At 36.0% G+C, this 14,148-nt stretch overlaps 1 protein-coding gene across 1 annotated transcript in view; it reads left to right on the plus strand.

Annotated features, from left to right (window-relative positions):
* The window catches only part of DHX15 (DEAH-box helicase 15), a 71,364-nt gene that overhangs the window by 27,187 nt on the left and 30,029 nt on the right, over positions 1-14,148 (plus strand). The window contains exons 4-5 of the mRNA XM_043970085.1: positions 6,124-6,283; positions 9,651-9,869. Coding sequence (XP_043826020.1) covers positions 6,124-6,283; positions 9,651-9,869 — 379 coding nt within the window. The remainder of the gene's footprint in view (positions 1-6,123; positions 6,284-9,650; positions 9,870-14,148) is intronic.

Genomic DNA, 14,148 nt, shown 5'->3' on the forward strand with positions numbered 1-14,148 from the left:
TTTTTTTTTTACTGGCCCTTTTTATGTTTACTTTACTTCTTGACAAAAATTGAATCATTAAATGCTGCATAGGACGAATGAAATAAGATTACTTGGGTTTGTGATGATCTGAAAAGGCATTTTTGAGTTGATAGGATTGAGCTGGGCCTTGAAATGTGGGCAGACTTTAGACGGATGATCAGCAAGGGGAGGGGGGAAGCAAGAGCAAATGACAGAAAGTGTAAAGAGTAAGTTATTCATGGATTCTTATACTGGAGCTAGAGCCCTGAGTTTATGTGCTAAGGGATAGCTAGGGTAGCTGGAAAGGTAGACAGTTTTCAGATTGTGTGGAATACCACACACTAGACAGAAGCCTTTTTTAACTAATAATTTCTAGGAACAAGACTAAAGATGCCATGGAAGGAAGGCAATAGCTTTTATTCATTTATGACTTATAGTCATTTAAGTGGATTAAAATGTACATTCATTCTTCACTATAAGTAGAAGATCATTTGGCATGTCGAAAGAACAATTTGCTTAATATTTAATGTACTTCCTAAAATACCATATTAACCACCAAAAAATAGCTTGCTCACCTCATGGGACTAGCTTCTCTACAAAGTTGAATTTATAAGTGAATCCAAAGTTGAGATGTTTCTTGGCTTCCATTTTCTAAGATCTTATTTTTGAATGAAAAGATAAACTTCATTTATTAATCGTATATATACCAGGCACTGAGCACAAAAAGACAAAAACAAAATAGTTCCTGTGCTCAGAAAACTACAGCAACATGTGTATAGATTATTTTTGCTTTTTCGGGAGTATGCTTTACCTGTAGATGTTTTCTAGCCGGACAGTAGCATTTTTGAAGTTTATTTCTGTTGTCAAGAATGATAGGGAAAACTTTGCAATACTTTTTCCTCTTGAACAGTATAGTATTCATCTCCAGGGGAATTAACCTATTCAGTGAACAGTTGTCTCCTCTTTTGTCTAGTTTTATTAGGTGTCTCAGATAGTGTTTATTATTAAAGAGACTAGAATAAGGCAATGATTGTAATAAAGTACAGTATCTTTTTAATATGGCTTATTTCAGGGACCCTAATCTTTTATAAATTGTTCCAAAAGTCTTAGTGTCATTTAAAGCTGTTAAACCTTAAAATTGCATGAAGACTTTTGGAACACCCTGTATAATGAAGATGATTTTTTGAAAACGATGGAATTTTGTTGCTTCCATTTGTATTCACAAGCAGGGAATTCAGAGAACTTTTTTTTTGCTCTCTCTCCGTACATGCTCATGAATTCTTTTAGCTTTCAATTTAATTACTTTTCAGTCTGGTTTTGGTTTTCCTTCTACCCATTTCATACTAACATTTCTTTTCAGTAGGCATGTCAGACATGTTATATTAAGTTTAAGGAAATAGAGCTAAGATCTCATTTCAGTGAGTACTTTTCAAAGAGGTTAAATAAGTGGCTATGGTTTTTTTTGTGGTTTTTTTGTTTTTTGGTTTTTTTGGTGAAGCAGTTGGGGTTAAGTGACTTGCCCAGGGTCACACAGCTAGTAAGTGTCAAGTGTCTGAGGCCAGATTTGAATTCAGGTCCTCCTTACTCCAGGGCGGGTGCTTTATCCACTGCGCCACCTAGCTGTCCCTCGTGGCTATGTTTTGTTGGTTGACCCATAACTACTAGCACTTTGTTGATCTGGTAATCATTCCTCAAAGTGATTAGTCATTTATCACATTCTTCTCTGTTCTTTTATACTGGCTCTTCAAAGCCAAGAAGAACTGAGTTTAAAACTGCATTAAGACTTTTGGTACACATTGTCTGTAAAACAGTAAAACCATATACTATTAACCCATCTCTATACTTGGAATATTGGTGTTTCCTGTTGCTACAGTTTGTTTTAAGTTGCAGATAAGTAAGAGCTTCAAGAAAGGGTGATTAAAATAATTGGTAGCATTAAGGAGATACAGTATCAAGATTCTAGACTCATGTAGCATTTAACTGTTTACTTTTAGTCTGATTGTTGAAGCCATCACCGATAACTGCCTTCTTCCAGATAGCAGCCAATGAAACAAATACAAAATGGCTTCAGTGTTATGCCTCCTCCCTCATAATTGTGTGGTAATAGTGACAGAAAAGAACATTGAGGTTTAAACAGTTTTTAGAAAGTCTTTGGGTATGAATCTAGGTTTTGGTGTTCTTAAGTGAGAAATTTATAGCCAGTAACCAATAAGGTCATACACTGCTAGAGGAATCGAATCATATCAATGTTGACATTTGCTGTGAAACAAATGAAGCTAAATAGATGATTCAAAGATTCTCTTTGGGAGAAGTCGATAATGTTGGCAAAGTTGGTTTTATCATGGGTCCAAAGACAATATAATAAGCAGTGTAATTTCATTGGACATTAGGTTATCTTATGATAACTTAAACATTTGCAAGAGGACCAGCATGAAGATAGTTAAGAGTTTACATCAACTTCTGAGGATGAAGAGTTAGTTAATTCTCAGAATTAATCACTTTTGACTTTGCAAAAAATAAGTACATTTTAATATGTAGTTATTTCAATGCAGAGGTATGCATAAGTGAAAGTAGCAAAAAAGTATTGGAAAGCACAATTCAGGAATAAGTAATAAGATGCCCCCCAAATTGTATACTACAAATAGCGGTCTTATTCCTAGATAGTCTAAAAACTTTCAAGAATACAGTTAATGATGGAGTTATGAACTAGTCTATATCTTAAAGAAGAATAAAAAGGACCTATTTGTACAAAAATATTTGTAACAGTTCTTTTTGTGGTGGCAAAGCATTGAAAATTAAGGGAATGCCCATCAGTTGGGAAATGGCTAAACAAGTTGTGTGTGATTGTGATAGAATACGATTTTGCTATAAGAAATGATGAGCAGGATGGTTTAAGAAAAATTGGGGAAGACACATGAATTGATGCAAAGTGAAGTGAACAGAACCAGGAGGACATTGTCCACAGTAACAGCAGTATACTCTAAGGATAATCAGTTGTAAAGGCCTCAGCTGCTCTGATCACGACAATGAGACTGATCCAAGACAATTCCAAAGGACCCATGATGAGAGATACCATTAGAGAACTGATACACTCTAAGATCGAAGCATACTTTTAAAACTTTATTTTTCTCCCTTTTTTGGTCTATATTTTCTTTTGTAACATGGCTAACATGGAAAAATATTTTTCATTATTTCACATGTATAGCTGATACCAAGTTGCCTTGTTGAGGAGGGGGGAGAGAGAATTTAGAACTCAAAATTTTTAAATACGAATGTTAAATTTTTTTACGTTACAGAAAAATATTAAATGAAATAAAAATATACTTAAAATAATAGTCAATGTTAGACATGAGTACTGAAGCAGATAAAACCAAAATGTTATTTTGATACAAAATTCAGTTTACCAAATATGTACTAATTGTGTAGTTTCTACTGAGAGTGTGAGGAGTTATACCATGTATATATGCAAGATTAATTTGTGGAGAAGAGCACTAGCAACTGGGGAAATCAGAATAGGTTTTATATAGTATGTGGCTCCTAAACTGATGGCCCTAGGGATTTTAAAAGAGGTAAAAGTAAGGAGGAAGAGCATTCTAGACATGGGGGACAGACAGTTTGTGCAAAGACATGGTGGCAGTATATCACAAGAAAAATTTTTTTAAATGGGGAAAAACCTCTGGATGTACAGAAATATAGTAGCTCTTTTGGTTAAAGGAAAGAACTAAAAACTACTATGTAGTTTCTCCAAATAAATAAAGTGCCAGCCCTGGAGTCGGAAAGACTCCTCTTCTTGAGTTCAAATTTGGCCTCATACACTTAATAGCAGTGTGACTCTGGGCAAGTCTCTTAACCCTGTTTGCCTCAGTTTCCTCATCTGTAAAATGAGCTGGAGAAGGAAATGGCAAGCCATTCCAGTATCTTTGCCAAGAGCACTCCAAAGGAGGTCAAGAAGAGTTGGACTTAACTGAAAATAAAAGAACAACATTAATGGAATATTGTGCTGTAAGAAATATTGAAAGAGGTAGTTTTGAGGAAGCCTGGAAGGACTTGTATGAACTGATGCAAAGTGAATTGAATGGAACAATTGATACAATAACAACATTGTAAAGAGAAACAAGTTTTAAAGTCTTGAAGAATTCTGATCAACACCATGACCACCAACCACAATTCCAAGGACTTGTGACAGAACATGCTACCTACTTCCTTCTTGACAGAGGTGATTAAGATATGTAAGTAGCATTGAGACATAGCCATTGAAGGAATTTGTTTTTCCTGACTGTGTATTTGTTAGAAGGTTTTGTTTTATTTTCTAATTGGTAGGGAGATGTGAGGAAAAGGAGGGCTGGAATAGGGTAGCCAGGAAGAAAGGACGGTCATTGAAGTCTTTAAAAGAAAATGGACAAGAGAATGGCAGAAAGAAACCCAGACACACAGGACAGCTATGACTTAATTTACTCATTTATTTTATTTGTGCATGTGCCCACACTCTTTCAAGTACTGAGTTTGTGATAATTTCCAATTGGGATACCCAGGTAGAAATGATGGCAAATTGGCCCTCAGGAAAAAGATGAGGGCTATTTATTATATCTGGGTTTCGTCTGCATAGAGATGATTTTTTTTAATCCATGGGAATGGATGATATCACTTAGAAAGAACAGGCCTAGTTTGGGTATATAGTTAAGGGACAAGATCAGAAAGGTAAGCCAACAAAAGAGAATGAACAATTAAACAGGATGGACAATCAGAAGGTTTTGGAGAAATGAGTGGGAAGTGAGGAAATGGAGACAATGATTCTAGGAGTTTTTGCAATGAAGTGGTCATTATTCGATTGCTTGTTCCTCATCTGTTTCATAGAATCCCTCACTTTCAGTTGCAACTCCATCACTGACTTTCTTGATCCCCTTAATTTAGGAGTTCTTAACCTTTTTAAAATGTCATAGGTAGGGCAACTAGGTAACGCAGTGGATAAAGCACTGGTCCTGGATTCAGGAGTACTTGAGTTCAAATGTGGCCTCAGACACTTGACATTTACTAGCTGTGTGACCCTAGGCAAGGCACTTAACCCTCCTTGCTCTGCCCTGCCCCGCCCCCCCCCCCCCCCCAATGTCATGGGTAGTCTAGTGAAGCCTATGGGATACCTTTTCAGAATGTTTTTAAATGCTAAAATAAAACCAATTATATTAAAATACAGTTATCAAAATACCTTTTAAAAACAAGTTTATGGACCCCAGCTTAAGAAACTCTGCTTTAACTGCTAATGTACTTCCTTTCAAACTGCCTTGTATTCAACTAATTTTTTTTTTATTCTTTTTATGTTTATTAGTATATACAGGCGGTTCTTGTTTTATATAAGTAGACTATTCCTTAGACCCCTATGTAAAGCATAATGCAGATTTGCCTTAGGATGTGGGGAAGTGAGGTAGAAAGGCAGAAAGGGGACTTGTGGACCTGTGTAGAGAGGGACCTGGCACACAGTTCAAGGACATTTTGGGGCCAGGTACAAAGAAGCAAGAGCAGGAGGAGCAACAACACACATGGGCTGGGGACGGGGACAGACATGTAGTACCTGAGTGAGGACAAGGACATACAGGGACCAACCACTGGCTTGGTAGGTGGGTGGAACAGGGCAGATGTCTTATCTTCCGGTGCCAGAGGTCTCAAGCCAAGCCGCTGATCTAGTGGTAGCAGTCTTTCTTTGTGTCTCTTCTTTTGCTTTCCCTTGGAGGAAGATTTTTGGGAAGAGACAGTGCAAGAACAGTACTGTACAGTAAAATATTGGATTTTTTTTGTAATATGGATTTTAAAGTCAAATTAATCTGAATTTATAAGCTAGAACTATATTATTTATTGTCTTTTTATGCTAGAATGTAATCTACTTCCCAATAAAGATTTATAGAGTTGGTATCCCCCATATCTTCACACAGTGTTTGGTACATAGGTATCTGATGAAGAGGGTTCTTGTTTAGATATGGATTGGATTGCCTATGAGGTTCCTCACAACTCAGTTTCTTTTTCTGTTTAAAAAAAATTTTGTTATTGTTTTTAAATGTTTACATAATGTTACATACAGTGAAATTTAAATGCAAAATGACCAGATTAATTGGTGCTTATTTTCAAATTCAGGTATATGACAGATGGAATGTTACTTCGAGAAGCTATGAATGATCCCCTTCTAGAGCGTTATGGTGTTATAATCCTTGATGAAGCTCATGAAAGAACTTTGGCCACAGATATTCTCATGGGAGTTCTGAAGGAAGTTGTGAGGCAAAGATCAGATTTAAAGGTATAAAATGTTGACATCACACAGTTCCCTTTTGATACAGATTTGGGTTTTTTGTCTGTTTTTGAGGATAAAATCGGTCTCTGTGGCATAGTGGATAGACAGTTGACCTTAGAATCATTGAGAAACTGTCTATAAGTGTCTCTGCCATATTGGCTGGATGGTCCTGAACAAGTCACTGGTGAACTCTCGTAAGACTAAATTTCACAACAGTGGCTAATCTTCAGTGGGTTTGTTAGTGGAATTTGCCATCACCAGTGAAATCACAACTTGATTCTCCACCCCCTCTTCTCTACCTCATCCTACCCCAGGTGAATTTTTTTAACCTGGTGACACCAAGGAGAAAAATGAATGTATGTACTTCCCAACTTTAGGGAAATCCTTTAAAGATATATTAAAGATAGTATGGAACAATAGGAATATTTTTCTTGTACATCTTTGCCTACAGTATATTTAGCATTATTTTTAGGTGCTCTGGAGGATATAAAACAGGTAGTCAAGGAGCTCATAGAAATAATTGGGAGGAATCATCCCTTATTTATGAAATCGCTAAATAACAGAGAGGGAAAGACTTCGTGGAGAACTTGGGCCTTGAACTAGACTTTGAACAGTGGGTAGAAGTTGAATAAGCATTTTTTAAGTGTGACCATCACAAGCATCAGAGCCTTTTTGAGAAGGTTCCAACATAGAACTCAAGTGTGGTGGTAACAAATTTGTTCTAGACATTGAGGTTAGAATGATCAGAGTATTAGTTGATATTTCTGCAGAAAAAGTTAAAAACAGCATTCTAAATTAACAGTACATTGTCACAGTAACAATGTAGTATTTAGAAAAAGTTTAAGAAATAAAATGTTGAGAGATAACATTTTAACTCCTTAAATAATGAAATCCCGAAGCTGCAGAAAACCTTATCTAATTTTGGCAACTAGGACAAGAAGTAAGCTGAAGGGTACTTTATATGATAGAACTTTAAAATTCTTAACTGTTCCACAAGTGTTAGAAGTATTAGACATTGATATGCTTGTCTTGTTTTATATTCTCACCACCTTACTATGGTCCTAGTCCCAGATCTGGAGAGTGAGAAATCTTTTGTCATTCTGGCATCTCTAAAGTGGAAAGAGGCAAGGAATAGACAAAAGTCTAAATCTGCCAGGGGCAGAAATAGAGCCAAGGTAGCAGGAGCAAGAACTACAGCTGACGTCTAGACCACAAGTCCATCTCCCTCCCCCCAAATTTAGAAAATGCACTACACTAATCCTTATTGAGAAATTGGGGAAAGTGCACCAGGGCAAGAAGAGATCCCATTGGAGCATACAGGCCTAAACTTGTATGTTTTGTAGGAACAGGTGCCAACTGGCAACTCTGTAGCTCACTACCCAATTTTTAGGCACTGATACAGAATAGACTGAGGAAATGACCTGCATTTAGCGTTACAATTTTAGGGTGAGGAGCAGTTGTGGGTGTACTAAACAAGGCTCAGGTTTAGAAGCAAGAAGTAGCTTTGTAACTAACCTTTGGAGTAAAGCAGGGCCTCACTTTTTGGTTTCTAGCCTGTTTTGAAGCCATCAGCAGAATAACCGGAACAAAAATCCCAGGCAAAAGAGAACCCTTTGGTTACTATCACTGTGAACAAGCAGAGCTTTCTAGCTGGCTGTTAGTGGTGGAATCCAGCATCAGTCTACTGCATCTTTTAAACAGGGTTAGGCCTGAATCCAGGTCAGAAAGTTATGAGTTTAGCCAGGGAGGCAACAATAAGACTTTGCCCTATATCATACCATTTTGGGGAGCAGATTCTCAGTCAGTGGTCCCTGAGGTCCTGAAATAATAGTACTCAATACCCCAAGAAAGCAGTAAATAGGAAAAACCTAGATGTTCCCACCAGAAGTGTGGAGAGCCCAACCATAACACAACTTCTGAGGTCACTAAGGAAGCTGGAAGAAATAGCAAATAAGAGAATCCTACCATAAAAGGTTATTGTAGTGGCACAAGACACAAACTCGAAAGAAGAGGGTGTCTCCAAAACATCTGCAAGGAAAGCCTCAAAGGAAAACACATACTGGTTGCAAGACCTACTAGAATTCCAGGAAGAAATTGTTTTAAGAGTTGTAAGATAGGGGTAGCTAGGTGACACAGTGGATAGAGCACTGGCCTTGGATTCAGGAGGACCTGAGTTCAAATCCGGCCTCAGACACATAACACTAGAGTTGTAAAATGTTATGAATGAAACAAGAATGCTAAAGGAAAAATAATTAGAATAGTGCAAGAAAGGATTGGAAAGAGAATTTAAGAGATACAAAACCTTGACTAAAGAACAAAGTGACTATGAAACATAATGAAGTCAAAAGAAAAGGCAAAAATAACTGACCTGGAAAACAGTGGTAAAGATTGGGCTCCCTGTAAAACCCATGACCCCAAAAAAGGGCTGGACAAATAAGGAAGGGATTAGATCTAAACCAAATAAATTACAAGCATATAAAAAAAATTTCTAATGGTTCTTTTTGTAGTGTCAAAGAATTAGAAATACAGGGAGTACCCACCAATTAGAGAAAAGCTAAACAAGTTAGAGTATATAAATGTGATGGCATACTATTGTTCTGTAAAAAATGAGGTCAGCAAAAGTGGGAGAACAATTTATACAACGGAAACTGTTAATATTGAAGGGCTTGGGAATTCTCATTAGTACAATACCAACTCGATTTCCAGAGTACTCATAATAGAACATACTACTCACCTCTTCATAGAAAGGTAAAGCAGTTAGAGTGCAGAATGAATCATTTTATTGGACATTGCCAGTGCAATGTTTTATTTTACTTGGTTGTGTGTTTAGTTCTTTTTTCAGTAGAGATGAAAGGGAGTTGGAAAGGAGAGAGATGCTGAGGAGGGAAGGAAAGCAGATTTTTGCTGATTGAAAAAAATGAATCACTAAACATAGATGGGCTATTGAAAAAGAAGAAACCGGGATCAGTATCAAGATTATTCAGGTTTGTGGGAGATGGTAGGTAGGGTAGGTAGGACTGAGCCAAGCTTTATGAACGTTTGACTAAGATGAATATTACTACTGAAGTGCCTTGGAGAAAAAATAGGTACCCAGTATAAATTGATTTTTTTTGTTAAGTATATAAATATATTTTTTTTAACATTAAAGAGCACAGTTTAAGAAGGTTTTTAAATATGCAAGAACATTAATCCAAAATTTCCAACTTGAATTCATTGTTTTAAGTATCAACTAAATAGTTTATATTTGTTTAGTATTATTATGAACTTTCTCAACCAAAATAAAGGGTAGTATATAGAGTTATACTTTAAAAATATTAAAGTTACATTAATATATTACACATCAATAAATTTTAATATTTCTTTTTCCTTTCAGGTTATCGTTATGAGTGCTACTTTAGATGCGGGGAAATTTCAGATTTACTTTGATAATTGTCCCCTTTTAACTATCCCTGGCCGTACACACCCTGTTGAGATTTTTTATACTCCAGAACCAGAGAGAGATTACCTTGAAGCTGCAATTCGAACTGTGATACAAATTCACATGTGTGAGGAGGAGGAAGGAGATCTTCTTCTTTTCCTTACTGGACAAGAGGTATTTTTATTCTCTTCGTTTTATGAAACTGTAATTTGTTATTAGAATACATATATATATATATACACACACTTATCAGAACTTGTTTTTATCATTTTCCAGTTGTTGCTGTTCACAATGGTATATATAACCCCTTTTGTAGATGACCTTAGTAGATACTGAACAGAAATTTCCTTGCATAATAATAAATATATTCAGGTTAATATACATAGGCACTCTTCAGACTTTAACTTAGGACTCTGTCCTTTCATCATGTGATGCTAAGATCCTAGGATCAGAGACCTTGAACTTTAAAGAATCTCAGAGAGCTTCTAGTTTAAAGATTTTTTTTCCTTTAAGTTCCTGGAGCGCTTAAGTGACTTGCCCAAGGTTACATAGAAATGTGGGAAGTGTCAAGAACAGGAGGAGAATGCAAGCATTCTGACTGAGCCAGTGGGCTTTCCACTTTTGTCTTCTCATTCATGTTGCTTGGTCTTGTTCTTTTAAATTTGGAGGTAAAGAACTACAATAAGTAATGAACACTCAATTCATCTAGCTCTACTCGAATCTGAGTTAACAAACTATTCTCCTAAAATGAAAGCATTTTTTGGAGGGAAATTTCCAGTTTTCAGTGCCCTCTATGCTGAACAGCTATTTTCTTAACCATACCTCCTAATCTCTAAGTACACTATTTCTTTTAAAAAGATATAACTGTATTTGATTCATAAGTTTCATTCCACCAAGGCTCAGTGCTACCCCTTGTTGAACCTTGTTTCCTTTCAGTTATTGCTTAACTGTTGGACTTTGTATAAAAGACATTTTATGAGTTTTATCACTGGGTCTTTTTTATTCTCCTGAATTTCTGGACATCTTTACTGCTAATCTTTCTCCACAATAACTATCTTCTCTGTAGCTTGCTTGGTGGATATACAAAAGTATATGTGCTCTTCCTGCATGCATGATTTCTTCCTTCCTTCCTTCCTTCCTTCCTTCCTTCCTTCCTTCCTTCCTTCCTTCCTTCCTTCCGGGCAGTAAGGGTTAAGTGACTTGCCCAAGGTCACACAGCTGGTCAACTGTCTGAGGTCGGATTTGAACTCAGGTCCTACTGAATCCAGGGCTGGTGCTTTATCCATTGTGACACCTAGCTGCTCCCACATGCATCCTTTTAAAGTCCTTTTAATTCAAAGAAATACTTAAAAAATTTTTAATCATTAAAAGTGTATTATTATTTTCCAGTTACATGTAAAGATAGTTTTCAACATTTGTTTACATTAGATTTTTAGTTCCAAATTTTTCTTACTCCCTCTCTTCCCTCCCCCCTCTCCAAGACAGAAAGCAATCTGATACAGGTTATATATGAACAGTCACATTAAACATATTCCTGCATTAGTCATATTGTGAAAGAAGAATCAGACCACAAGGGAAAAACTTCAAAAAAGGGAAAAAAAAACAGCCAAAAAATAGAAACAGTATGGTTCAATCTGCATTCAGAATCTACGGTTCTTTTTTCTGGATTTGGAGAACGTTTTCTATCATGAGTTCTTTGGAATTGTCTTGGATCATTGAACTGCTGAGAAGAGCCAAGTCTATCACAGTTGATCTTCACACAATGTTGCTGTTACTGTATACAATATTCTCCTGGTTCTGCTCACTTCACTCAGCATCAGTCCACTTAAGTCTTTCCAAGTTTTTCTGAAGTCTACTTGCTCATCATTTCTTATAACACAATAGTATTCCATTACATTCATATACCAAAACATGTTCAGCCATTTTGGAGCATTCCCTCAATTTCCAATTCTTTGCCACCACAAAGAGAGTTGCTATAAATATCTTTGTAGATGTGGGTCCAAAGAAATACATTCTTAACATTTTTTTGTTAGGTGCCTTCTCTCCCTTCATAAGAATATGTTGTCCTTAACTTTGAGCTTATTTGCAAAAATATAAATCACATGGTAAGGCAGAATTTCTTTGCCTTCAATTGGTCGATAATTGACGTTTTTCTTCTACACCCCTTGCCAAAAGGCAGAATTTAGGGAAATTCATCCTGTGCCCCTGTGAATCTTCATTTTCCTTCTCAAGATTTTGTGATTTTTGCCAATACTTTCTGAATCATTGTTGCTCATGTGAATCATTAGAAATGGTTAGTAGTCATTTATTTTGACCTGTCTTGGGTCTTTGGTATTTCTTGAAATTGTGTCCAGGGAATATTTGGGAAAAAAATGATTAATAAAAACTTTGCTAGTCCCCTTAAACATTTTTCATCTTATAGTTTCTAGATTCACCATTGTTTTTAGATGTTTTTATTAATACATTTTAATTGGTTTCCTTTATAATCCTATTCATTTTATGCATTTAAGAACATTTGGAAAAGGGGTTTTGGTTTCCAAAGAGGGTTATGGCACAAATAAAGGTTAAGAACCCCTATCCTAGCTTTTAAAATCTAGAATTTAAAGCATAGAATTGGTTTAAAGCTTAAAGGGACTTTAGGGGATGATCTTGTTCCATGGATTCTTAACCTAGGGGCTGTGAATTTCGTTTTTAAAAACCTTTTCATGACTGCATATGTAATATAATTGGTTATCCATTGTAATACTCAATATTTAATCATATACATTTTAAAACATTCTGAAAAGGTATCCATAGACTTTACTGGACTACCAAAGGTATCTAAAATATAAAACAAAGTTAAGAACAACTGGTTTTGATTATCAGTCATGCTATTCTTTAAAAAATGGGATGCTTATGACTACGTATATAATCTATATTGAATTGCTTGCCTTCTCAAAGGTCGGGGAGAGGAAGAGACAATTTGGAACTCAAAATTTTTAAAATAAATGTTATTGGTTTTTGCAAGTAATTGGAAAAATAAAATAATGAAATAATGGTATGCTTACAACCTAACCATATTTCAGATATTCTGTGCTTAACATTTTCCACCTTCCCCCAGCATGGCTTGTTTGTCTAATGCTTTTTTTTAAAAAAATTTTATTTATTTATTGGCGAGGCAAATGGGGTTAAGTGACTTGCCAGGGTCACATAGCTAGTAAGTGTCAAGTGTCTAAGGGTGGATTTGAACTCAGGTCCTGGGCTGGTGCTTTATCCACTGTGCCACCTACCTGCCCCCTAATACCTTTTTTAAAAAAAAAAATTTATTTATTTATTTATTTATTTATTTATTTATTTATTTGCGGGGCAATGGGGGTTAAGTGACTTGCCCAGGGTCACACAGCTAGTAAGTGTCTGAGGCCGGATTTGAACTCAGGTCCTCCTGAATCCAGGGCCGGTGCTCTATCCACTGCGCCACCTAGCGCCCCCCCAATACATTTTTAATAACCATGTCACGTTATTGTCTTATATCGATAACTGTGATATTTCACTTGTCTTGCATGGTGGAAAAGCGCTTTACTTCACATTAGGTGCTTCTCCAGGCTGTACAAATAACTTGCATTCTGTAAACCATGGGAAACTAATTTATTCTCTCAGTTGCTTTCTATGTAAAATTTGTGATTTGGATTTGATATCTCAGTTTTTTAAAACCTAAAATTATGATTATAAGCAGGTTTATCTTTTTTTTGTACATACTATTTTATTTTTTCCAATTACATGTAAAGATAGTTTACAACATTCATTTTTCAAAAGATTTTGAATTCCAGATTTTTTTCTCCATTTTCTTTCCCCTGCCCAAGATGGCAAGCAATCTGATGTAGTCTCTCATAGTTGATCACTACATAATATTTCTCTTACTGTGTACAATGTTTTTGTTGTTCTCACTTCACTCAGCATCAGTTTATGTAAGTCTTTCTAGGTTTTTTCTGAAAACATCCTGCTCATCGTTGGAAATGATGGGGATTCCCATCAATTGAGGAACAGCTGAACAAGTTGTGGTATATGAATGTAATGGAATGCTGTTTTGCTATAAGAAATGATGAGCAGGCAGATTTTGGTAAAACCTGGAGAACATTGTACACAGTAACAGCAACATTGTGTGATGATCAGCTGTGAAATTTGCTCTTCTCAGCAATACAGTGACCAGGGCAATTCCCTAAGACTTATGATGGAAAACAGTCTCTACATCCAGAAAAAGAACTGTGGAGTCTGAGTGCAGATCAGAGTATACTGTTTTCACTTTATTTGTTCTTGTTATTTTTTCCTTGTTTTTTCCCTTTTGTTCTGATTCTTCTTTTACAACATGACTAATAGGGGAATATCTATAACATGATTGTGTATATATAAAACATATATGATTGCTTTGTTGTCTTGGGGATGGGGAGGGAGGGAAAAACTTTGGATCCTAAAATTT

Source organism: Dromiciops gliroides, chromosome 6 (genome assembly GCF_019393635.1).
Source record: "Dromiciops gliroides isolate mDroGli1 chromosome 6, mDroGli1.pri, whole genome shotgun sequence".
NCBI classification, from domain to species: Eukaryota; Metazoa; Chordata; class Mammalia; order Microbiotheria; family Microbiotheriidae; genus Dromiciops; species Dromiciops gliroides.